The following is a 27,664-nucleotide window of genomic DNA, read 5'->3' on the forward strand; positions in this document are numbered from 1 at the left end:
AATATCAGTCCATGCTAGACACACGCGGCCCTCAAATGTCACAGGGGAAAAGTCAACAGGAAGACAGACAGCGAGAGAGACAGAGAAAGCAGAAAGAAGGCCTCTGGATCTGTGCAAATGGATGTATGCATGGATATGGACCGCTGAAATTACCCAGAATACCTTTGGGACTGAATGTATGGCAATTGCTCTGACATTTTCCAGAGTTTGTAGTTTTGACGTCACTCAAAAAAGCGAAATGACCATGATCAGAAGTTTCCCTGTCCCTCTTGATGCTCAACTTTTTCTCCCTTTCTTCTGCTTTAACCCTTCAGTGGCCCAATACGTGTTCAAATTGTGCATTACAATAAAAACAAGATATTAAATGACGTTTCTTTTAATATGCATATTTTTAAATAGATTATTTAATAGAAAAATGTAATTCTCGTTTTCAGTTAAAAATCTTCTTTACTGTTCTTCTCAAGAAAAAAAAGTGGACGGCATGAGGGTGAGTAAATTAACAGCAAATTTTTTTAATTTTTGGGTGAACTATCCCTTTAAGTTTGTCACTGAATTTCTCTCCCTTTGCATAGGTCTCAAAACTCATCTGCATATATGCGCATATTCAAATCTAAAAAGTCAGATGTGGCACTTTAAATATGCAAATGAGATTTGAAAGCAATGGGGGCTTATAACAAGCAATGAACATTTCACACTTACTTTTTAAGGTAATTTTGGGTTAATTTTTCTTCTCATTGTTCATATACTGGCTTGTCCCAGGGTTAAAAGTAGCTTTAACATGGGATTTATGCCACAATTAAAGTGTGAAAAGACTGTAATTATTAGCTAATCATAACAGAGGTCATTTGCATGTATACATTAAGGTCAGTGATAGGGTGAAAATGAACACGAAAAACAAAATTACGGCTATGTCCGACAAACCTTTGGTAGGTCATATCTGATCAGCCGGATGGAAGCGAGCGAGTGTTAATCAAGCTGGACCAGATGTTTTTGTGAGATCAATCCACACTCCGTTAAAATAAAAAAGTGTGCCAGAGAGATTATACGCCCAATTTCACCATCTGAAAGCGCTGGAATACTTAACGTGTTATAAGGTTCCCACAGCTGTTTTTCCTGAAAACACACACACAGTCATTCAGCGTCTCTTTTACCCTCTTGACATTTTTCTGCATATTCTTAAAATGACATGTTTTATGTGATTCTATCAGAGTGTTTCTAATGCAATAATCACTGTGTGGAATCTGTCATGAATCTGCCAAAGTGCTTTTCTCTCGGAGAGGAATTCAAAGTGCTTCTTTTGCTGTTCATCACTACTCTTCTGCTGAAAATCAGTAAAACTTCTTCAAGTGTCAAATAATTTGTCAACCTTCAACACAGTATAGAACATAAAACTCATAGGATATGAAATAGGATATAAAGGATATCAAACTGAAATCCTGAAAAAAAGAGAGATGGATAGATTTCCAAACATTCATTTTGCCATTAATTGTAATAATCCAGTGAGATTTTTGTCTGACTACAGCCAGTGCTGCACACAGAGATCTGATCTGATCATCATCAGTCTGTCTGGAGTAACATGAAGAAACAGAACAAACTGAGACAGACTACATCCAGAAGAACTGTGGCAACGTCGCCAAGACGCTTCAAGAAACCTTCCTGCAAAGCTACAGTACTGTTAAAAGTTTTAGGCACTTGATTACATAATCTGGATTAAATAATCAGATTCCAAAAAAATAAGTACTTGTAATTAGATTATATTACATTTTAAAAGGCTTATAATCAGACTAAAGTAACATATTATTCACACAATGGCATTAAATTATTCAGAATTTGTTCATTCAAGCCAATTCTTCTTTTTCTATTTTTCATTTTACATTTCTTTTTCTTTTTTTTTTTTGGTATGATGCACAATAATCCCAATCAAGTCTGTGATAATCAAGTTAGGTTAAGAGTAATCTAAAAGTAATAAAAAGTAGTCAGATTACATTGTGTAATATGTGTAATCCACATTGTTACTAATCAGATGATTTGCAATCAGAACCAGACCACAATATTTATTAATTTTAACTTGTACTAACATAAATAAAACTGAAATAAAAATGACACAGGTATTTTTAAAAATGACTCGAACTTGAACTAAAACGTAACTAAAATTGAATTGACTGCAATAGTATCTTAGTGATACTAAAGTAACACTGGTATACAAATTAAATCAGACTTGATTATATTCAAAAGGAAGGCAAAATGTGATATTGTATTTTTGTATTGTAAACAATAAAATTCAGTTTGGTAAGGCATCTTTCTAAAATATCACAACAATCATCATATCATTTTAATATCATTATAGTAAATGGTGTAATGGTTTTAGCATGGCTGAAAGGCTTAAGTGTGATCCGTCACATCCTATCTGCTTTTTCCCCCCCGTGTTTTTCTCTTCACGCTTTGATGCACATGTTCAACCGCCAAATAGCACATAATAACAGTTTAGACACCTTTCAATTTTAGCATTCCTGCTTGAAAAGTTGAGTGTTCCTCCAGGTGCCATGACAACCGCGCAGCCCAGCATCAGCACCGCGAGATTCCGCTGCCATGGTGATGGAGCAGCTGTCACTCACACAGAGACACTTGACATGCACAGAGATTCCCAACAGCACCGTAAATCACGGTTAAATACAGTGGTTCGATGCTATCTATTTTACTACACTACTAAAAATATGAGAGTAGAGAGGAGAGTACGATTGCTCTGCCAGATTGGACGGCATCGTTTCATCTTTCGCTCTGTGATGGCTGATGTCTAAATATCTCTCTTTTTCTCCTCCATCAGAGAAGCGAGCGCAGTTTTCATCTGATTTCTAATCTTTCGGAGAGTTTCCCTCCAAACAGCACACCCACAATAAGACGGAGCGCCAGAGATGGAGCAGACAGTTGATGAAATCGGAGCAGTTATCACCTTAACCATTACCTGTCAGCTTTCTCTGGCTGCGCTCTGATGGGGCAACAATTTTCTGAAGTGGAAGTCAAGGGCGCCAGTGTGGCACAGCGCGAGTAAATGTTAACAAAAGCGCTGCTGTCCACTTCTTTATTTATGAAAGGCATTGGTGAGCGGAGAGAGTCTCCATCATACTCACACAATCACTGCTAGAACAACTCCTGACCGAGCAGATTTACATTCACACTCTATCTAATCCTCCTCAATCCAGACACTCAGTATTTGCACTTTATCTCTCATCTCTGTATCTCATCTCTGTTTTTCTATCTCTCCATCAGCCTGGGAGACAAATGCAAACGCCTAAAAAAACTGTTCAAACACACACACACACACACACACACACACACACACACAAACGCAAATGCACACGCACACAAACACACACCTGAATGTTACTTCCAAGTAACTATATAAATCTCAATTATCTGTAGTAAAAGTACCAAACAAACAATAAATTATCATTCAGTGCATGTTATAACGAAACATATCTTAACTTGATAGATAAAACGATAGATAGAACGATAGAATGATAGAGATAGATATAGATAATGATACAATGATAGAACGATAGACAGAACGATAGATAGAACTATAGATAGATAGATAGATAGATAGATAGATAGATAATGATAGAATGATAGATAGAATGATAGAACAATATAATAATAGAATGATAGATACAACCCGAATTCCAGAAAGGGACATTTTTTAAATTTGAATAAAATGAAAACTAAAAGACTTTCAAATCACATGAGCCAATATTTCATTCACAATAGACCATAATATAACATAACAAATGTTTACAATGAGAAATTGTACAATTTTATGCACAAAATGAGCTCATTTCAAATTTGATGCCTGCTACAGGTCTCAAAATAGTTGGGACGGGGGCATGTTTACCATGGTGTAGCATCTCCTCTTCTTTTCAAAACAGTTTGAAGACGTCTGGGCATCGAGGTTACGAGTTTCTGGAGTTTTGGTGTTAGAATTTGGTCCCATTCTTGCCTGATATAGGTTTCCAGCTGCTGAGGAGTTCGTAGTCATCTTTGATGTATTTTTCGTTTAATGATGGTCCAAATGTTCTCTATAGGTGAAAGATCTGGACTGCAGGGAGGCCAATTCAGACTCTTCTACTACGAAGTCATGCTGTTGTAATAGCTGCAGTATATGGTTTTGCATTGTCCTACTGAAATAGACGTCGTCTGGAGGGGAGCATATGTTACTCTAAAACTTTTATATACCTTTCAGCATTCATAGTGCCTTCCAAAACATGCAAGCTGCCCATACCGTATGCACTTAAGCACCCCCATACCATCAGAGATGCCGGCTTCTGAACTGAACACTGATGACACGCTGGAAGTTCTCCCTCCTCTTTAGCCCGGAGGACAACATGTCCGTGATGTCCAACAAGAATGTCAAATTTGGACTCGTCTGACCATAGAACACTTTTCCACTTTGAAACAGTCCATTTTAAATGAGCCTTCTGGACCATGTTCACATATGGCTTCCTTTTTGCATGATAGAGCTTTAGTTGGCACCTGCAGATGGCACGGTGGATTGTGTTTACCGACAGTGGTTTCTGGAAGTATTCCTGAGCCCATTTAGTAATGTCAATGACAGAATCATGCCGATGAGTGATGCAGTGTCGTCTGAGGGCCGAAGACCACGGGCATCCAACAAAGGTCTTCGGCCTTGACCCTTACGCACAGAGATTTCTCCAGTTTCTCTGAATCTTTTGATGATGTTATGCACTGTAGATGATGAGATTTGCATTTGACATTTGACATTGAGGAAAGTTGTTTTAAAGTATTCCACAATGTTTTTAAGCACTCTTTCATAGATTGGAGAGCCTCTGCCCATCATTACTTCTGAGAGACTCTGCCTCTCTAAGACATCCCTTTTATAGCTAATCATGTTACAGACCTGATGCCAATTACAGTTTTTCTCATTCACTTTGGTGCATTTCTCGAATCATCCTTAATATTTGCAAAGAAGTATGTGCATTTCTCAAAACAATTCGTACAAACAGCACCACACAATGGATTACCTGCAAAAGCCTGTAACTTACTCAAAACCTTTAGTTCATCTCTCAAAAGTAAGTATTTATGTCAATGAACATATCAGTGCCATCAGAATGAAAAGTCCTTGTGTCATTGTTCACAAACAAGATGCTTAGTCATTTTGCCAATATAACAGTGCACTCAGTGTTAGTATTACCTGATGTACACTATGGCAACAGTTTGGATGACATTACTGTACTGAAATGCAGAAGGCTGCACTTTTTATGTATGCCATATATCCATTTCAAACATACAAATTTACACATTACTGTATGTGGAATATTCATTGAAAAAGACTGGAAAGGATTCACAGTTACACTTTTACTAGTGGTCTGACAACAACAACAACAACAACAAAACACACATTACAACACCGTTGAGATATAGAAAAATAAATATAGGCACAAAGGCGAAAACACAAAATTATAAAAAGGCAAACATGACCCCTTAGGCAGAACTTTGCTTTTGCATGCAGCACTGTATGAGGAATTTCAGATAACTGGTTTATCATTGGTTGATCTACATTCTCTTCATTTGTGAGAGTCAAGTTTCACCTGCACAATTCATGGCAAATTTACAAAAAGTCTAATAGAAATGTGTAGAACATATGCTTGACAGTTTATGACAACTAGATTAACCATTTTGCATGCAATGACTTATTCGATGAACTAATGACTAGATGTTTTGAGGGGTAAGACTATAGCACAGAGAACTATATAATACATTTTGAGCAACATGACAATAGCAACTGATAATGTAGGAAACCGCAGACAAATGTACATAATCAGTTGCCTGAATGTACCAAAGCAATCGCAACTATCTTCAAAAGAATGAAAAACTGCTTTTATGATGTGCACAAGTGACTAGATGATGTGGAGGTTGAACAAGTAGTTTTGAGAATTTCATTTCTGATTTGAGAAATGCACCAAAGCCACTGAGAAAAATTTTAACTTAATTAGTTGCTAGATGTTCTCCCAGCTGAATCTTTTCAAAATGTCTTGCTTTTTCAGCCCTTTGTTGCACCCGTGTCAACTTTTTTGAGACCTGTAGCAGGCATCAAATTTGAAATGAGCTCATTTAGTTGATAAAATTATAAAATTTCTCAGTTTAAACATTTATGTACTCTATGTTCTATTGTGAATAAAATATTGGCTCATGTGATTTGAAAGTCTTTTAGTTTTAATTTTATTCAAATTTAAAAAACATCCCAACATTTCTGGAATTCGGGTTGTAGAAAGATCGATAGATAGAAAATGATAGATAATGATAGAACAATAGAATAATAGAACTATAGATAGATAGATAGATAGATAGATAGATAGATAGATAGATATAGATAGATGGATAGTGATAGAATGATAGAACAATAGAATGATAGGTAGACAGATAGACAGACAGATAGACAGACAGACAGACAGACAGATAGATAGATAGACAGACAGATAGACAGACAGCTAGATTGATAGATAGATAGACAGACAGACAGACAGATAGATAGATAGATAGATAGATAGATAGATAGATAGATAGATAGATAGATAGATAGATAGATAGATAGATAGACTCATCACATAACACATCCAGTATGCAGGGAAATAAAGCAGCTCAGGCCTGTTCCTGAATGACCTTTAAATGAATTTAAAGTTAATTCTCAATTCAGTTCTGAATGGCGCACAACCCTGGTGACGTAATACTGTTGGAAGTATTTATTGTTACACAGACTCAAATTCTATTTTTAAAAATTAGGCATGCAGAATACAGTATATACTTTGCAGTATGCAGTACACTAGTATTATATTCAGACATAGACACTGTAAAAACAACTGTACCTTAAAAGTTCCAAAAACAATAAAAGTTCAAAAGTTTAAAGTGCTTGTTGCAATTAGGCAAAAGCAGGAAATAAGAGTAGAAGGGTCGAAACAGGGCAAAAACTGAATTTACATGCATCGACTAACCAACAGAATGAATTCGGAAGAAATGCACTGAGAAACAATGATGTCAACCTGTGCCAGAACATTCACCTGAGAAGCTTGTCCGTTCCTCTCACACACACTTAGAGAGGATTAACCACAAAAGCAGCTAATATCAGGGTTTCAGATGGCACATTCTCTTCTTTAGTGTGAGAATCGCTTCTATTCATAAGCATTTCCTTTCACTGGCGTAAGCTGAATGAGGCTAACACCAAGCCCTTCACAAGCCACGCCGACAAAGAACATATGTGAAAAACCAAAGCCTTTCACGGATTAACCCACTTATGTCATTTAACCCCTTTTGATAAACACAGCCGGGTGGGATAAACACTCACCAGTGGACAGACGTTAAAACCCTCGTGCGACCGCCAGGCAGCGGTTGTCTTCTTCATTTGGGTCTTTAATCAGAGACTTTAACCTCTCGGGGTTCATCTCTAAACACGCCGCTGGGACAAAAGCCGCTAATTGCCCCCCTCCTTCATTCTGCTGACAGATAATATTGTTTTATTATCCAGAGGTCACTGGGGCAGAGGAGGAGAGGAGAGGCTGTATTAATGGGTGAAAGGATCCCATAGGGACCATCGTCCACTTACTGTCCACTACTGTCCTAAACACCGTCCTAACCAGACCGCACATCCCTGAGGACAAATAAAGACACATAAAAGGCTCCGGCTAATTTAGACGTGGTTAAGTGACCTCGTCTGCTGACCTCAGGTGGAGTTTATTGGTTGAGGAGCGTGACAGCAGGACCCTAGACGTGTCTAGCTATGCATGAACCGCCCAGCATTGACGTTACAGTAAAACGAGGTGATAAATGTGACGGGAAGAACTGTTTCAGTCAGCCTATTAATCCATCCTTCCATCGATCAGACCGACTGTAAATTCATCCGTCCGAACGAGAATAAATAAAGTGCAAGTCTCATAGCGTGACTCTGAGACACTGAAGAAACCTTGTATCAAATCAATGAGATTCAATTCAATTCTTCCTCTCAATAACTTTTAATTAAGAGTGTGAGAAAACAAAAAGGCCTCCGCCATGAATCTGAAAGTGTTTTTAAGGTGTCAATGAGATAACGGTTTATTGAGATGTAAATAACACTCACAACAGAGAAGCCAAGATCCGTTTGGCACTGAGAGCCGTGATGTATTTTGATGCATCAGCATTATGTTCGTACATAAATTGTAAATTCAAGTTGATTAGGACACTTTTTCCCAGTTATTTCAATGGCAAAAAATTTCCCAATCCACCTGAATTCACCCCTAACTGTTCAAAGCTCAGCGGATTCAATGTGTGATTGATTCGTGTTGGGAAAAGTTACTTTAAAAAGTAATGCATTGCAATATTGCCTTACTCCCTAAAAAGTAACTAATTACATTACTTAGTTACTTTTTATGAAAAGTAATGCATTATGTTACTTTTGTTACTTTTTAAATCTGGGCAGGGCTTGCCTGTTTGTTTTTAATATTAAAAAAATTCTATTTTGGCAAATGTAAAAGCTCTTTCTCACCAAAAATGACATGAATAAGCCTCAGGCGGAAGGAATTGTAAAATCACATCTGTACAAACAAACAAACAAACAGAACATTTAGCTGTGCTGCCATTCTGGATTGCATTAGAGAATAGGACGCAGGAGAAGAAAGTTCAACACTCTTCAGCATTTAAAAAATAAAATGAAACTCAATCATGTTTAACTAAAGTCATTGCTTATTATTATAGTTGAACTGGATCATCGAAGGTCAGCAGCAAAATCCACTGGTAAATAAAATAGGTTATTTAATATATTTAATTATTGCAGGTTTGCCTCATATTCTGAGTTTGCATTTCACTGTTTTTATTCATTTTGAGGAATACTGAATCTGTTTTTTTGCAGGTGAGATGACTAAATGCATGTTGACATTTAGTCTAGATCTACAGTAACATCATGTTCACACAGCGCACACAACACCTCTGCAGTTACTCCCGATTTCTCTGAACATGTGGACGAGCCGTCAGTCAGTCAATAAATGGCAAAACAATGTCCCTGGCGTTACTTATTTGAAAAAGTAACTTTACCAGTTACTTCAAAAAGTTAACGTAACTCGCATTACTTGTAATGCGTTACCACCAACACGGATTCTGACATCCTGATTAATTTATAAGTGTTCTCATTAACTTCAAAATTTTGTCCTACTTTGATGTGAATGAGTTGTTTATTCTTAATAAACAATGAACATCATTTAACTGTAGCATAAAGGTTCAATGAACTATCCGTGTTGTTGATGACTTAATTTCCTACATCCACAAAGAACTGATAGCCTATCTCCATCAGAAAGTCTGGAAGACAAAACTGTGAAATCTTGTCAAAACAACAGCTTATCTCATTGAGCTTTGTCTTAGTTGTGTATCTCAGGTGTTTTGTCTTACCTGGTAGCGCTATAGGCTACTTAGATGCTAACGAGCAGTCACGTTGCATTTTTCCTAGGCAAAAAGGTGTATTATCTTAGTAAATAGCGTAACGATGTAAGAAGCATCCCACACAGAGTCATTTGAAAACCAAGCAACTTTCTATTGGTCAATGCGGCAAATTTCGAGGAGAAATCTTCCATACTCGATCGCGTGGATTCCCATCATGACTGGATTTTGCCCGCGAAAATTCGGCGAACGACGGTAAGAAGTCAGAACAAAAGCGTAGAGGTTTCTTAAAAACCTTTAAACTTATATTACATACGAAACATATTCCAACAGCATATTCAATCGTTATATTATTAAAGAGGGCGCGCAGCCGAAGAAACACCTGTGAGAAGAAATCGCGTTCGCGATGTATGCCGGTAACTATATCAACAGCACAGCGCTCGAGCGACACAAGTAGTACTTTTAACTCGTTATATTACACAGTTAGGCTATATGAAAATCTAATGTTTTGTTTTAAACGTCGTGAAGATGTTTGTGGAACTGTAGCTATAGGCGCGAAAACGCGACAAAACTCAAAATGACCTGTAGAAATTCTTAAAGACATTTAATGTTAATTGCACAAACTCAGCTTTGATTCTCACTTTTAAACTTACTGTAAACTTATTTCTGGAGCAGCTGTTAAATTATTCTTTATATAAACAGGATAACCTGCAGTCTTGGGTGCCTATAGTAGGCCTATCCTTAATTTCTAATTATAATTTGTTTTCCTTAAGTATTAAAACCACAATTCACTCATTCACTGTACTTTTTATTGCAGATTTATTGCAGACTGTTTGCCAAAGCAGCCAGCAATTTAATTATGTTTTTGCATAATCCTGTTACATAATAGGCTACTGACTACTATTTATCCAATGACGCAACAAATCTGAAATTTTATTGATTCTTCCTTACTACACACAACACACACACACACACACACTACCAAACATACGTGTGCGCGAAACCACAGATGTGATGAGTGCTTAAATTATGCCTGTGATGAATTACTTAATGGTGCTCTTGTGTTGATCAGGGTTCACATTTATCACAGGCTAGAGGAAGATTCACTTTCTATACCTCTGTCTATCGCCTTTACCCCTCTCTCTCTCTCTCTACACATATATCCATCTTTCTCTTTTGCTCGGCTCACAAAGAAAATCTGACATACTGCAATTTAATTTAACCTTGGACAGCAACTGCTTACAACATACACAGAATGACTGTCAATAAGAGAGTTTTGATTAAACCAGAGCGACACACACACACTTACAGTATGATACACTACAGCCTCAAATCACACACAAACCTATAATAATAAACTTCCACAAGCCACATACTTTAGCGTCATGGAAGGACGCAGGCAGTCATTGACTCAAAGTGGTATCAGGGCTCCTGATTTAGATGATCATGTTATGATGGGGGATGTGATTGTCGCCGCTGACCCATAATTCAACCTGTCGTCTCTGCGATTCCCTGGAGATCCATCTTTCTCTTCCTTAGATTCACTGAGGATTCAACAGGCTTTACAACAGAGCACTATCTAGAGACTTAGGCGTTATATACACACACATATATATATATATACAGTGCATGCAACATTGGACCCCATCGACTTTCAAAGCAATCCGTAATCATGCAATCTCATTGTGTAAGTGTACATATGCTTAAATGTACATAAATAAACTTACGCAATTAGAGTCTAGACCTCTTCGGCACACTAATTACATTACCAAGAATTCACTCAGGAAGACACACGATGATGACGCCTGACCTCTGCGACCTCGAGGACTCTGGAATGCTTGCAAAATCCGTCTCCGTCTTTTCTGTCGATAGGCATAAATTACCATGTCTACAGATGGACAACAGGTTGATTAAAAACAATGCAGAGTGTGTTTAGCGTACGACAAATCAACCTAATAGAGAGAGAGAGATGGATTCCTCTGGGAAATCTGCAGATCTGAGCGCTAATGAAGCGTCTGTGGCTCTCTAGTGGATGTTCAGAGTCAGACACACAGCAGGAAAACAGGCAACCGTTTCCATCTGATCTAATGATAGTGGCACTTCAGACTGTACCAGGGTTAAATATTCATTTGTTTTTTAAATAAAATAAACTTGAACTGAAATAAAACATTTAAGAACTTAAACTTTAAGTTGTTGCCAAAGCAACATTTCTCATTTTCATGAAATTAAATGAATAAGAACTAGACATATTTAAGTCAAAAAAGACAAAAACACAATTACTATAACTTTAACAAAAATGTTAAAGAAAAACTGATTCAAAATATTGATAAAAGCTATCTAAAGCATCTACAAATATAACACTGGACTGTAATTAAAGTGTTAATTTAGACAAAAATTTAAATTCTGTCATTGTTTACTTGAGTACAAGAAAACACAAGAAAAGTGAATGAGGACAGATGCTATCAAGCTCCAAAAGCACCATAAACATATCATAAAACTCTCCTAAAGTCATAAAATGGCTTTGTGTGTGGAACAGGTTAAATTTGAGACATTATACTTCATGTGCCTTGTGTATTTATCATATCGAAATGAGCAGCGTAAATATTCAGTCTCCTTTTTGACACTTAAAGTCATGTTATATTTGCATTATGAATGCAATCAGTTTGTTGTTACAGTGCAAACTTCACACACACTCATTCTCTCATGATGACAGACAGTGAATAACTTCCACCAGCATGTCCTCGGGACGAGACACTCCCTCTCAAGAGGATAATGAGAGAAGAGGAAGCTGTCAATCCTGCTCAGAGACACACACACACACACACACACAAATATACAAACACACATTTACTCAGCTTCTAAATGAAGATATACCTGCAACTGTTTTCCTGAATTATAAACACTAGACTCAAACCCTCCCCCTAAAAGACTTTATTAAAATAAAACTCAACAAATGTTTAAGAAAAAATTATTTAAAGGTTGGCTATTTATTATTCATTTTGTCCAAATGAAGACATCATCAAACTCAAAGAGAGATTTAAGATTTGGCTCACTTCTGGAGTTACATTTGTATTCAAACTTATGTCTGCTTGAATGCATACTCAAAATCACACAGCTGTCAAACCTGTTTAACAATCCACACACACACACACACATTTCATGTTACACACCCTGACTGACAGACAGGCCATGTTCAGGCAAAGTGTCATAAAAGTGGGTGCAAAATGTGTCTGATCACAACAATGTCAACAATGTTTACTACAGTGAGGATGAAAAGACTTTTATGAACTCTTGAAACAGAGTGTATCTATAGCATATAAATATATAGCCTATGTGAATTTACTATACAGAATTTTCAATTTACTAGAATTAAATCAAGTTTATAAGAAAAATACTGCTTGAAAATAAAATATACTCAAAGCAACGTCCAGAAGACCCTAATCGGGAGAGATGCCATATTTAACATGGATGAAAAGGAGACCGTGAGGGATAAGTGTGCAGTGTTTACAATTAGGCACAGTGTATAAATGTCCTAGATTGTGTAATTTTCAGAAATGCCAACTTTGTGGAGTTTTTGTATGCTTTCGTCAGCTGAGCAAGTCCTATAAACACCCCGCAGGCCTGCTTAAGGCTCTCACAGCCTCTGTCAAAAACTACATATGGCGCTACCCTATAAAACCTGATATAAAATATTTAACATTTAATTTTGTTTTTACATTTTGTATTTAATTGTTATTATTGAATCTTTTCGGTTTTAAATTGAGTAGCCTACTAATGCTGATCACAAACTGCACAATTGGAACATTTTTTCTTTGGTTTCCACTCAACATGATTGGCTTTAATTGTCATGTAGGCCTAATTGCATGATATTAAACGGGTTCTCTGTGCATTTCTGGAGAGATATTTTACGTTCTCTCAAAAACCTACAAGCAAACAATTAAAGTCCCCCCTCCCTCCCCTTCTCTCTCTCGGTCAGTGCGTTTTGTCGGTGCTCGATGGTCCGTGTTAACGCGCTTATTATGAGAACAGGTTCCTCGCGGGATTTCTGCACATATACGTGTGGGAAAGAATGCGAAGAGAGAGAGACAGAGAGAGAGAGACATCTGTTCAACACACACAAATGTGCAGGTCTACTGTATCGTGACCTCTGAACTCTGGTTAACTTTACCGCTGATCGACTACGACCTTACCGCACTTTATGTTTATTTATTTATTTTATTTAAAAAATGCACTCGGTTTAAACGACTGATAGCATAGACTATGTTTGTGACGGATTTGTTTTTTCTTTTCTGTATTTTGTATAGGAGAAAAGGACAAAAAAAAGTTCCACGAGAAAAACAGAAAATATACGCTTTATTTATTTATGTTACTTGAGAAGGATATTTATCCAATGTTTCCAATAAATATGTATACAAATAGCCGATGTATAAAACTATTTCGATATTTTACTATAATTCATATCATTTCGCATTTCCTGAAATTAAAAGATATTGGGAAAATTAAAGAGAAAAAAATACCAAAATGAGAGAAATATAGGCTACTTAAAAATATTACGCGTGATTTCATTAGCTATATAAAATCAAACGAGTCTGTGATGCCTCGCCCGAGTCTCGCATTCTGGTTAATTTTCTGTAGCCTAATTGTGATGAACGGAAAACTGCACTGATCCCGCGCGTGATTTTAATTAACTTTTTCCCGCTGCCCTGTAATGATCGAACATTAATATCAAACAAATAAAACGGCATGTGATTAAAGCTCACCTCTTTATTAAATTTGAAAGTCAAATTAAACGCATGATATCCACGTGCACTGCATGCTGATGCGCGCTCGTGTGAAACTGCATACTGTTATAGCCTACCACTTTTATGCATTTGATTTCCTGGCCAAAAAACAAAACAAAAAAACAAATCTGCTTACACTGAATATCTGCAATTCAAAATCTAATACAGACATGGAAATAAATAGAAAGTTTAAGGTAGAAAAAACAAAAACAAATTGCACGTTTTGTAAAAGTTACAAATAACATGCAGAAAAAATATAGGCTATATTTTATGGTATTTCTAAATGCCTAAATAGGCATGTTGTGAGCGTGATCAAATGAACTGGATATTGGGCAGATATTCTTGCTTCCATTAAAGCCCAAAATGTGGGCTTTGTGACCTTCTCAAATCATGCAGTGAATCCCTAATTCATATCTTCTTACACTAAAATTATAATCTGTAATGAAGGCATTAGAATTAGAAAAGGATACATAATGAAAGCATTACTGGGAAATCTCAGACTTTTTGCATTCCACTGTATTTCGCAATGCTTGCAGTTATGTTTAACTGGAAATTTGCACAACGATTACAGAACTGTAGATGATTTAAAACGATCCACATAAACAGGAGTAAATCAGATCAGAAAGCGGAGTGCAGGACTGCCTGTGGATTAAGCACACATGAATCTCTGCTGTCTGTGAATGAGATGAAAGAGGAAAGAGCTCGTGGATGAAGTTCATCTCTTGTTTGTGAAGCTGCTGCTCCACGTGCAACACCCACCTCCACCCCCTCGAGTTTCCCGCCACGCCCTCCGACCCAGAATTCACAACGAGCCCTGACGAATATCATGCACTGTTAAATATTTTATTCAAATATGTCATATTCAGATGTTTAAAGATAGTGGTGAATTTTGCTCAGGAAAAAAAAAAAAAGGAAAAAAAAAAATAATAATCAAGAAACACCCACACGCATAAAATATTAGATAGGCTATCCTTACATGGGTTTCCCCAACAATTAAAAAAAAAGGGTCTGGGAAAGGTTCACTGGCCCTCGCGCTCCTCCCACTTGTAAACAATTACCCGCGCTCCGCCGATGACATCACCAGCGAACGCAGATCTGATTGGTCGCGCGGGATCTGCCGGATGTTCAAAGCCGGAGCCGAGCGCATTTGTTCAGCGGTGGGCGGTAAAAGTCTCCAAAACAGCCGAGGGACTTATAAATGCAAAGACCTTTCACAGGTGATGGCAACTTCACTTCTTGGGGTGAGTATAGATACAGCTCTTGTGTCCGTCCAGGGGAGATCTCGAGTGGATTTTCAGCTGAAAATAGAACTATCTAAGATTGTTTAAAGTTTATTTGCTGTATAGCTATTCTCAGGCTGCAAGCATGTTTGTGCGTAATTCTGCGTAATGCTGAAATGCAGTCGAGTTGCATTCGGATTGCAGGAGAAAATAGTAGGCTACAATCCTAAAAATAAGTGTTCTTTGAAAATAATATTCACCAAAGAATCCTGTAATTATATAAAACATCTGGAGAGTAAAAAATTACTGATGTTTCATTAGGTTCTTCAGATCGGTGTTTTGGTTCCTGGGTTTTTTAAAAACACCAAAAACATAGAAGGTTTAATGAAATATAATTGAATTACAAGCTTCTCCTGTAGTATAAAACTGTAACACTCATAAAAGAACTGCTAATGGCAATACAGCGGATTGAGTTTAAACAATCGCAACTCTTTGCTTTGTAGAACTATACTTAAATCAATTTAATGCAAAAATGTATTAGTTGTTTAAGATTATATTTCGATTGCATTATTCTCATGGACAAATCAACTATCTCTGAAAAGTTTATTGCAGGAAAATTTGCAAAACATGCTGCGTTTAAAGGATTGCAACTCTTTATTTCACGTTTAAATTGACCATATTTTGATATGTAGCAAAGGGAAAAGTCCTTGATCTCCTATCAGCTTTATAAACAATGTGTTTGGCATTGTTTATGAGCAATGTTGTTGCCTTTTTGCTCTTCTTTTGAAAGTCGCTTTGAATAAAAGCGCCTTGAGTGTAAATGTGAATGTTTTTATGGTCACAGGAGGAACCGAGGGTTGGATCCACTCCATTGGCCATGTTAGCAGCGACCTGTAATAAAATCGGGAGCTCGAGTCCCTCCTCGGACAGCGGCTCGTTTGGAAAAGGAGGTTTTCACCCGTGGAAGCGCGCAGCGCCCAGCAGCTGTTCTCTCTCTCCGTTCGGCGCGCAGCGGAACGACTCGTTCAGCGCCAACAGCTCGTTCTCCTTAGCGGGCACCAACGCCTCCACCAGTCCGTTTGGAAACGACTATCCCGTGTTTCAAACTTCAGTGGCCAACAGTTCTCAGGACGCGAGTGCGCAGTCAGTGTTCATCTCCAAAGTGGACACTCTGCAGGGGATTTACCCGAGGATGAGCGTCGCGCATCCGTATGAGACGTGGTTCAAATCCGCGCACGCTGGCATCTCCCCCGGAGACGTGAGCGCCGGTGGCGGCTCCTCTTGGTGGGATGTTGGCACTGGTTGGATTGACGTTCAAAGCGCGAACGGCGCCGCGCTCCAGAGCTCTTTGCATTCACCCTTGGGTGGATACAACTCAGAGTATTCCTCCCTCCCTCACTCCGCGTTCAGCGCCAGTCCGTCTCCGCATCTCCTCACAGGTGGCCAGCACCTGATGGACGGATTCAAACCGGTTTTATCCGCCACTTACCCAGAAACCAGCCCAGGTACTAACGGAGCAGTGTTAGCCGGATCTCCGCGCTCATCCACCCGGCGGTACTCCGGCAGAGCGACCTGCGACTGTCCAAACTGTCAAGAGGCGGAGCGCCTGGGGCCCTCGGGGGCCAGTTTGCGCAGAAAGGGCCTCCACAGCTGCCACATCCCGGGCTGCGGAAAGGTATACGGAAAGACATCGCACCTCAAAGCGCATTTGCGTTGGCACACCGGAGAAAGGCCGTTCGTTTGTAATTGGCTCTTCTGCGGGAAGCGCTTCACCAGGTCCGACGAGCTCCAGCGGCATTTACGCACACACACCGGGGAAAAGAGATTCGCCTGTCCGGTGTGCAACAAGCGCTTCATGCGCAGCGACCATCTCAGTAAACACGTGAAAACGCACAGCGCCTGCGAGCCCGGCTCCAACGGGGTTAAGAAGGGCAGCGATACCGACAGCGAACAGAGTGTACCGGGCAGCCCAGCCTGCCAGTCACCCGAAATGATCCACAACACAGAACCTGTCCAGAACGGCCTCTGAGAAGAGATATAGATAACATGCGTTCTTAAAGATAAAGGTTCTCATTAGAGCCAAAACATAACTTTCTATTCTCAAATTCCTTCGAAAACCAGTCTGGTACTTTAAAGAACCCGAAACACTGATCTGAAAACCTGTAAAACATGAGCCGTTTTAATCTCCTCTCTAAAAAATGCTGGGTTGTTTCAAACCAGCTTTGGGTCAAATATGGACTAACCCAACCTTTGGGTTAAAAATATAATGTAAAAATTTAACCCAAGAGCTGGGTTAGTTCATATTTCACCCAAAGTTGGGTTGAAACAACCCAGCATTTTTTTTTTTTTTTTTTAGAGTGCATAAACACTCTTAAAATTAAACGTTCCAAATGGCATTTTTCGCAGCTATGCGATAGAACCACCATTTTTGGTTCCTCAAAGAACCTTTCAGTGAAAAGTTCTTAAAAGCATTTTTTCTTTGTGTAAAGAACGTTTGAAAAGTCTAAAGATTTTTTTCCCCCCATTATAAACAACATTTTGCGTAACGGATGTTAAACGTTCTTTATGGAACCATTGATACCAATAAAGAACTTTTATTTTCAAGAGTGCAGCAATTCAAGAACTCTATACAGAAAGTGTGTCTTGGTCTTCAAGAAATGGATGTTCATTAAAGAACCCTTGTTTTTAAGAGTGTTCACATGTGAACGCACTAATTTCGGTGCGCAGTGAAATCACGCGAAGGCCAGTGAGTTTATCAGACGCCAATTTTGATCATATTTGACTGTAAATCAGCAGAAGGTCGCTCTCAGGTGTTCTTGGATATTTAAAATAGTCCTTTTTGGATGCAGTGATGAAAATAACCTCGTCTTGCAGATAAAGATGAAACAAACTGCTGAACTTTAATATTTGCGCTGCATCTACAGATTCTCCATTCACTCACGTCTATTGAGGCACTTTATTAACTAAATAAGAAAATCAAGGATTTTATTCCTCAACAGCTGCACAAATGTCTTATTATTCTGTATTTGCCAACTGAACTGTTTTATTTTGTGCTCCTTGATTTTGAAACGGAAAGTCTTTAATAATACGCCTAATCTGGAGATGAAAAGTGCGTTTTTGTACATTAGTCGTGCAGTTGATATCTATGACCGTGAATCTGAACTCTTCTCAATGCAAAGTGAAATTGTACATAGGATTGTCTTGAAACTCTATTTATCATCGAGTTTGATTTGTGCTTTGAAGTCTATCAGAGTCGCACTTTGAATCTATATTTATAATTTCAGGATCGTTGGTTTATCTTTTGTTTTATTATTATTTAATTGAGCATGTGTGTTTGTATTTACTGACCGTTTACTTTAAGGTAATAAAGTCAAATATGACTTGGCTATTTGGACTGTTTTTGGGGGAAGTATGTGGTCTGTGGGTTGATAACAATAATGATGGTTTACCACAAAAATAGTCGCTATGTGTTCTGTTGACATGCGCACATATTAATAAATAGCCTACGCAGCGTTATTAAAGCCTCTATGAGATAAAAGACGATGTCACATGCTGTGAAGAAACAAAGCGAGATATCGAATGTTTTAAAGTATTTAATAATTTAAAATAAATAGAAATGAACTCAGAGTAGGCCTACTTGAAAAAAATCTCTGTTGGTTTTGATCAGACATGTCTGTGACCGAGCTGTTAGATAACAAAGTTAAATAAAAAATCTCGATTTTTAAAAATAAATAAATATAATTATACATAATATAATAATAAATAAAAAAAATATATATAAATTATTTATTTATAATCATGATCCATGATCCAAAGTTTTATTTCTTTTAAATAATCATGATCTAAAAGAGGTTTGCACGAACTGTGTATATGGAAGTGACTTTATCTCAGCACATACTCACACTATAACTAGTCATTTCTAATTCTAATTCTAATTCTTAAAATCAATTCCTAAAATCAAAGTTTAGTTTCAAATCTGTGACGCAGTGACATTTGATTTATTACAGCAGCGCTCTTATGAGTATTTGGCGCCTCTTAGTGGTCGCTGGCGGAACTGCAGCTATATTTCACAGCCTATTAATCCTCTGCTTTACCAGAATACAAATGAAAACTGTTAGGAATAACATTAGGACACAGTATTTATCGTGTTCACTTGTTTTGCAACGCGGAAGCATATTCTGTGAATTGTGCGAGACTTCGGATTCATTTGCCGCAATATAGGCTAAATATCTAAGAATAACAAAGTGCAGTAAAATTGTGCTGCAAACAAATATGTTCATGATTACGACAGCAAATTAAAATACAATGACAAGGAACACCACGCAGCATAAAGTACTGTTTTATACTGGGAAAATAACTGGAAAGGAATGACACCGGAAGCCGCTCGCATTTAAGTTAAAAAATGGTGGTATGAAGCTAAAAGAGTAGCAAAACTCGAGAGTATGTCGATTTAAATTTGGGAACAATATTTGTACTTGTATGCTAAAAATTAAGTTTAAATATTAGTATACAAACATTTATTGTTGGCTACAATTTTTCACATTCAAATCCTTGCTCTCAGTTTTGTAATCTTTCACCTTTCATGCTGATTTTAAAATCAAAAATAATAAATAAATAAATAAATAAATTGAATAGCCTACATTTAAAATAATTTGATATACAATCTTAATTTTTTTCTTAAGTTTTCATAAACTCACAATAATGAACTTGAATGATGACACCATGCAACTGAAGAACAGTGTTATGATTTTTATTTATTTATTTCATTAAACCGGCTACAAAGCATAACCAGAATGGCTGGTGTGATGTTTGCTTTACACAAATACATTCACATATCAGTCAGAAATGTGTGGATACACATGCTAACAATATTGCTCTGTACCAGATCTGTTCACACTATACAAAAACAATATATATATATATATATATATATATATATATATATATATATATATATATATATATATATATATATATATATATATATATATATTTTAACAAAAGAGAGAGAAAAAAATAAAAATACTAAAAATAAATATTGTTTAATGTTCTCCCAATGTAAACAGTGTGTTAAAATTGGATTTATTAGAGCCACAGGAATGCTATGGTGACCTCAAGGGTTCGTACCATCACGCACTGCGTTATTGGGCCGCTGCCGGGGACAAACGGGCCCTCAGTAGTACACGACAACAGATATAAATACCGACCAGCAGCTAAATAATTAACACACAACTCAAAGCGCAAATCTGAACATACAGTAAACTAGTGTAGGAAGAAACTTCCTTAAAACTCCAGTTGTATCAGGGAATCATTTGAGCTGGGAAAAGTGCTGGGAAATAACTTAGGCTACAGTTCTGAGATCTCCGCTTAAATATTAACACATTCAATAAACCCCAATGCCATGTTCACTACAAAAAAAAAAATTCAGAAAAATCCCCCTGCTAAAGTTGTTAGAAATGGTTAAGAATGTGTTGAACACTAGGTGGCATACTAATCCAAGTCAGCACGACTTGTTCAGAATTGAGTACTGGCATGAAAAATGAAAATTCTGTCATCATTTATTCACCCTCAAGTAGTTCCAAACCTGTATGAATGTCTTTGTTCTGCTGAACACAAAGGAAGATATTCTGAAGAATGTGGGAAACAGAGCAGTTCTGGGGCACCATTGACTTCCATAGAATTTTTTTTCTTCCTACTATGGAAGTCAATGGTGCCCCAAAACAGCCTGGTTACAAACTTTCTTCAAAATATCTTCCTTTGTATTCGGCAGAACAAAGAAATTCATACAGGTTTGGAACTATTTGAGGGTGAGTAAATGATGACAGAGTTATCATTTTTGGGTGAACTATCCCTTTAAGCGTACTGTGCAGGATCAGCTGTACTATCCACTTTATTTTTGACGATCGGGTGCGCCATTTGTAATTTGAATGTGCGAGACTTCCGGTATCATTAGCTTCCAGGTATTTTAGCTGTGCAAAGTCCGTTATGCTGCTTGATATTATTGCTTATCATATTATTAACAAAAAGTTTTACCGTTTACTGCACTTTGTTATTTACCTAGCAGCTAAAGAATCGGATATTCTCGAACATTCACAGAAAATAGCTTACTTCCGTGTCGCAAAATAAGGTGGATACTGTGAACATTGCTATTACAAAAAGTAATAATAATAATAATAATAATAAGCTGCTAAAATGATCATTCCAGAATTTAAAGTAGCCTACTAAAATGAAAAAATAAATAAAGTTAAAAAAGAAATATAAAATATCATACATAGTAAACAAAATATTTAATATTTCTATTTAGCTTTAATTTATTCATATATAAACAATAAAAGCACATAAAATTACTAAAATGTAAACTATATAAATCTAAAAATAATTTAATGCAATTGATCATATAATTAATTGATAATATAATAATTAAGTCCAAACAAAGCATCGTTATACTGGAAGTGTCAAGCCCATTGCATTGGTCTGTGTATTTTCTGCATGCATCCTGCAGAAATAGAATGCACAGTATGCAAGTACGCTATTCTGAACGCAGCCAGAGTCTGTAGCGTGTTGACGATTAAAATAAAACAAGTAAAGATATCACAAACACACCTTCACATCTGCTCACAGACATAAACAAACAGTAACTCAGCAGAAAACTGGCCTATTGAGGTGAACGTGGCTAAAGCACATCAGTAAGGGTTTACTGTACCGTCTCTTTTTCTGTGTGGCTTCAAGACAAGAGATTTAATGCCATTCAACATCATACATGAGAAATGAAATGAAAAACACCTCTCGTGAAGTAAGTGCTTAAAGAGAAAGATTGTGTTTTCATTCAGGTAGTGCTTCGGTTCTAGAGCGACCTTTGACCCTCATCATCACTGCCAGGCATCGCTCAGGGGCTTCTTGGGCACGTGCGAGTGCATCTCCACCGGGTGATTCGGCAGACGGTCCCTCCTGTATGTGATCGTCTTCTCATTGGTCGTGGGGACGTATGAGTTCTGCATTCAGAAAGAAAGAGGAATACATCTTTTATTAAGCAAGGAAGCATTAAATTGATCAAAAGTGTCAGTAAAGACATTTATAATGTCACAAAAGATTTATATTATGAATAAATGCTATTCTTTTGAACTATTCATTAGAGAACCCTGAAAAATAAAATCTATCACAGTTTTCACAAAAATATGAAGCAGCAAAACTGTTTTCAATACTTATAATAATCAGAAATGTTTCTTGAGCAGCAGATCAGCATATTAGAATGATTTCTGAAGGATCATGTGACACTGAATACTGGAGTAATGATGCTGAAAATGCAGCTTTGATCACAAAAATAAATTACATTTTAAAATATATTCACATAGAAAACAGTTATTTTAAATTGTAATAATATTTCACAATTTTACTGATTTTACCGTGTTTTTAATCAAATAAATGCTGCCTTGGTGAGCAGGCTTTTGTGCTCCACAGAGACTAAAACTACAACTAACACTACAACTGAAATACTATTTTTTATAAATGTTTAGCTGGCAGTACTAAGGAACGTCTCGGTTACGTACTGTAACCCACGTTCCCTGATGGAGGGAACGGAGACGTTATGTCGTGGCGACATTAGGGGATTCACTTGGGAGCCCCAATCATCTCTGACTTTAAGAGAAAACGCCAATGTATATTGGCTAGTGGATTTTGCATACCTGAGCCACTCCCCGTGCATACAGGTGTAAATAGGCGACAGGTGCATCCACTCATCAGGTTTTCCGCTGAGGAGCCGAGAACGTGTCCCTGGCACCCATTGATGGTTCAAGATTGTGGCATGGGGACATAACATCTCCGTTCCCTCCATTAGGGAACGAGGGTTACGTACGTAATGGAGACGTTCCCTATCTGTCGCTCATTACGAGTTATGTCGTGACGACATTAGGGGTCCATGGAAAGCACCACAACCTGAACCCCGTCACAACCTTACGGCATTGCAAATGTTGACAAGGAAGCGCATGACAGACAAATGCCATGCAAAGCTCGTAACCTTCCCATCTCCCCAGGGCAAATTCGCTGACCTTGGTACCTGCAGGGACCAAAGGTGAGTACATCGCAGCTGGTGATAGCCAAGCCGCTGTTCCTTTCACTTAGAAGGGATTTCAACCTTCAATGAAAGATTGCTTCAAGTCTTTCCTATTTGTTGTTACAGCTCGGCAGTAACGACGGAGAAGCGAACCTTCCAGAGAAGGGTGCTATGGAGGCCACATCCTGCCCGTAGGATGCGCAACGCTCTTACGGGACACAGCAACGCCAAGGCTGGATCTGCCTTCTCCGAGGGCAGTGCTTACAGGTTCACCACATGACCACGAAAAGGCGTGGTGGGAACCTTGGGCACGTATCCAGACCGGAGTCTCAGGACAACGTGAGAGTAGTCCGGCCCGAACACAAGGCACTCTTCGCTCGCCGAAAATGCTAGGAGGTTCCCGACCCTCTTGATGGAAGTGAGCACGGTCAGGAGTGCTGTCCTAGCAGACAGGAACTTCAGCTTGACTGAATCCAGCAGCTCAAAGGGACCCCTCTGAAGTCCAGCCAGGATGATAGAGAGATTCCAGGAGGGCATCAGGGGTAGCCTAGGAGGATTTAACCTTCTGGCACCCTCAGGAACCTGACGATGAGATTGTGCTTTCCCAGGGACCGGCCGTCCACTGCAACGTGATGTGCTGCGATAGCAGCCACATACGCTTTCAAGGTGGAGGGTGACAGCCTACGCTCCAACCTTTCCTGCAGGAAAAACGCACTACTTCAATTGTGCATCTTTGGGGGTCTTCTTGGCGAGAAGAATACTAGATCACAAACAGACTCAACTCTAAGGCAAGAACTCGCCTCGTAGAGAGGGCTCTGGCCTGAGTGAAAGTGTCTTCCACTGCTGGTGGACAAAACACTTAAGTCTGGCAACCAGGTTTACCTGAGCTTCCCCGAATCGACTCCAGAACAGCCGGATCGTCTCGGGACGGAGTCGCCATTCTCCGGGGAACGTGAGCTGTCGTGAGAGCACATCGGCTGCACGATTGAGCTCTCTTGCACTGCGTCTGACTTCAGAGGAGGAGATGCCAGGCGAGCTGTGACATGCGACGTGAACGTAGACAACCCTGCCAGTTGATGTACGAGACAGCTGCAGCTAGTAGCACTGCCAGCAATCTCGAGGCAGTTGATGTGCCAAAGCAGTCGAGGCCCCGTCCAGAGGCCCGAGGCTGCCTGCCTGCTGCATGTAGCGCACCAGCCTGCACTGAAGGCATCCACAGTGACAACGACATGCCGAGACACTTGTTCTAAGGGTACTTCGACCCGTAGAAAGACAAGGTCCATCCAGAGGCTGAATGAGTGGAAACACGTTGGCGTGATGGTCACGCGAACTGTACCGCGGCGCCATGCCCATCTCGGGACTCGGGAGTGTAACCTGTGCTGAAGTGGTCCCATATGAAGCAATCCGAGCTGCGAGACTGCAGCTGCGGATGCCATATACCCCAGAAGCCTCTGAAAGCGTTTCAGTGGTACCACCATCCTGCCTCTGAAGGAACTCAGGTAGGTCAGCATGGACTGGGCACGCTCGTTGGTGAGATGCGCCACCACACTCACCGAGTCTAACTCCATACTGAGAAAAGAGCTTCTCTGCACTGTTACACTCATAAAACCTAATTGAAAATTAGAAATGAAAAAAAAAAAAAAAAAAAAACTAAAATTATTCTGAATATATCTGGGGGAAAAAATTATATTTTATACATACACTAAAACAACATTGGTTTGGAATGACATGAAGGTGAGTAAATAATAATAAATGAATATTAATATTATTAGTTTTTTTGGGCGAGTGAACATTTCTTTAAAATTGAACTCAGCTGTAGTTTTCTCATACTGAACACACACATGAACCCACATTACCTTACGGCTGTGGTCAAACTGTTGCTCAGGGTTGGACTGCCACGAGCAGTTTCTAGCTCTCAGCAGCTGTCGGATGGCGGCCAGCATGCCGATTCCCAGTGTGACGGTCAGAAGGAAGGCGCTGAGGAACGTCTTAAAGTACCGCCGACTCCAAACACACACTGTTACACAACAGAGACCAGACTATAACCAACACAAACAACAGCCAAAGTCATCACAAGACTGAATTTTGCTCATCTCTGATCCCACAGGATGTCATACTACTCAGAAGCCGCCTCCTTCAAAGAGATAATAATTTCTCGTAAAATTCTTTAGTCAATAGCAGACATACAGTGAGAATGAATACCGTAAGATAAATAAATGTGGAGTAGATCAGATTATTTGATGATAAATGCTTGAGTTGCAGAATATAATATAATATAATATAATAGAATAGAAATGGAAATGTTAGATAAACTTGAACTTATAAAACTTGAATGAAAATTAGAAATATTTTGCTGTACTAAAGTACTAAAATTAATAAAACTAAATTAAAGCGTAATAGAATAGAACAGAATAGATCAGAACAGACCTCAGGTGTTCTTCAGTCATTTTTGTTACTATTTTACTATTACTAAAGCGAATTTCATCTAGTGGAAGCATTTGGTACTGCGCCCAAACTAAATCTTACTGAAAGCTCATATTTTGTGATATCAACCTCAAATTTGGAACACAACTTCATGGGTTTGACTTTCATGCAGTTTCAGAGTAAAACATGATTTGGAGAATATACATTTCATATAAAACTTGCAAATAGTAGCCAAGTGTCTTCTTTAAAAAGAGACCAAACTTTGATCTGTGCATTCAATTTAATTTTCTATGCTCAAAAAGTGGCTAAAAGGTAATATATTAAATTATAACTCCTGCAGAAATATAATTCAGTACTATAAAATCCCCTAAAAATACAAAATATATAGAAAAACATTATCAAACAAAAATATTCTACATTCATTTCATTGCCATGCCAGCACCTGAAGGTTATAATTATCATCTCTGGTGTGAACGAGGCTTAATAAAGCAGTAGTCTCTCCGTTTAATCGCATTACTGTCACGGCAAAGCAACAGAGATATTACAGAGATCTCAATAGTGTTGTTTTGGTCTCCTGAACATTCTCCATTATAAAGCCACTCATCCGAATGGCGTTTAGGACACACCCCACGCCCCCTCAGCGCTGCACTGAAACAGCACAAGCCTTTGTGTGTGTGTGTGTGTGTGTGCTGCTTCAAGATCACCATGGAAACCTGCTAAATGTCAATATGCTACTCTGTGTCCTCTGTGTTGGGGCCGGACTGGATCGGAGCCACTGAGAACAGGAACGCTGGATGTGTGTAGCTCAGCTGCTGCTGATGTCGTAACGGCACACAACAGAAACATCTGGCCGCTGTTTAGCTTATGAATGAATTATTGGATTCTTTTGTCCTAAACAAACCCTTTCCCTGAACCTCTTTATCCGCCTGACACAATTCAACCAGCACAGTGAAGATTTTGAAAGAAATTAGTTTTTTTAAATGCATTAAAACTGCATCTGCTAAAAACATATCAGATGTTTTTCCTAGACAGCAATGATGTCTCCTGAAAAAAAGCCCAGAAAAGCAATCAGAATAGATCTCAATATGAACTCATCAAATTATCTGAGCTGCTCTTTACTGTAAGTGTGTGTGTGTGTGTGTGTGTGTGTGTGAATTTAAAGAAGAACTTAAGCTTTGAAACTTATACTTCAAAAGAAACAAAACTCCTATAAACCTCCTGAGCAAACTATGAGCAATAAAGACTCCTTTTGGCAACAAATCAGCACAGAGTAGAGTGAATCTCCTGAATGTTGCCACAAAATCTAAATAAGTAAAAAAAAAAAAATAATAATAATTAATTAATACAAATTTAAAATACAAAATAAATAAATAAATAAAATGGAGGAAAACAGCTTACAATTCACCAAAAATTAAGTAAATAAATAAATAATGTATAAGACAAAAAATAAAAATAAAAATAAACAAACAATAAATAAAAGGTATATAAAATTATAAATAAAATAAATAGACAGCTTACAATTCACCCCCCCCCAATTTCTAAAAAAAATTAAATACAAATTAAATAAACAATAAATAAATAATACAATGAATTAAAAATAAATGAATAGCATTCATAATAAAATCAAATTAAAAATAAAGTATATATTAAAATATAAAACAAAATAAATAAATAAACAAAATACAAAACAAGTAAACAAACAAATAAATAGCTTACAATACACTATGATTCACCACAAAATCAAATAAATAAAATATAAATGAAAATAAAATACATAT

The 27,664-nt window shown here is 38.0% G+C and overlaps 2 protein-coding genes across 2 annotated transcripts in view; one reads left to right on the forward strand and one right to left on the reverse strand.

Annotated features, from left to right (window-relative positions):
* The first annotated feature begins 15,289 nt into the window (after window positions 1-15,289).
* Window positions 15,290-17,654, forward strand: sp8a (sp8 transcription factor a). The gene is made up of 2 exons (XM_058753808.1): window positions 15,290-15,433; window positions 16,257-17,654. Exons 1-2 carry the CDS (start codon window positions 15,314-15,316, stop codon window positions 17,439-17,441), a joined length of 1,305 nt encoding a protein of 434 aa, XP_058609791.1. The 5' UTR covers window positions 15,290-15,313; the 3' UTR covers window positions 17,442-17,654.
* Window positions 17,655-21,182: 3,528 nt separating this feature from the next.
* The window catches only part of itgb8 (integrin, beta 8), a 37,741-nt gene continuing 31,259 nt past the window's right edge, over window positions 21,183-27,664 (reverse strand). The window contains exons 14-15 of the mRNA XM_058754745.1: window positions 25,319-25,479; window positions 21,183-22,404 (exon numbers count right to left, since the gene is read on the reverse strand). Of these exons, the coding sequence (XP_058610728.1) occupies window positions 22,282-22,404; window positions 25,319-25,479 (284 nt within the window). The 3' untranslated portion in view covers window positions 21,183-22,281. The remainder of the gene's footprint in view (window positions 22,405-25,318; window positions 25,480-27,664) is intronic.

Source organism: Onychostoma macrolepis, chromosome 19, assembly GCF_012432095.1.
Source record: "Onychostoma macrolepis isolate SWU-2019 chromosome 19, ASM1243209v1, whole genome shotgun sequence".
Lineage (NCBI taxonomy): Eukaryota > Metazoa > Chordata > Actinopteri > Cypriniformes > Cyprinidae > Onychostoma > Onychostoma macrolepis.

Bases quoted from the DNA above. Each gene is read 5' to 3' on its own strand.
- sp8a (XM_058753808.1), top strand. From the start codon at position 15,314: ATGTTCAAAGCCGGAGCCGAGCGCATTTGTTCAGCGGTGGGCGGTAAA. The intron at 15,434-16,256 runs GTGAGTATAGAT...TTATGGTCACAG, and splicing joins TGGCAACTTCACTTCTTGGG to GAGGAACCGAGGGTTGGATC.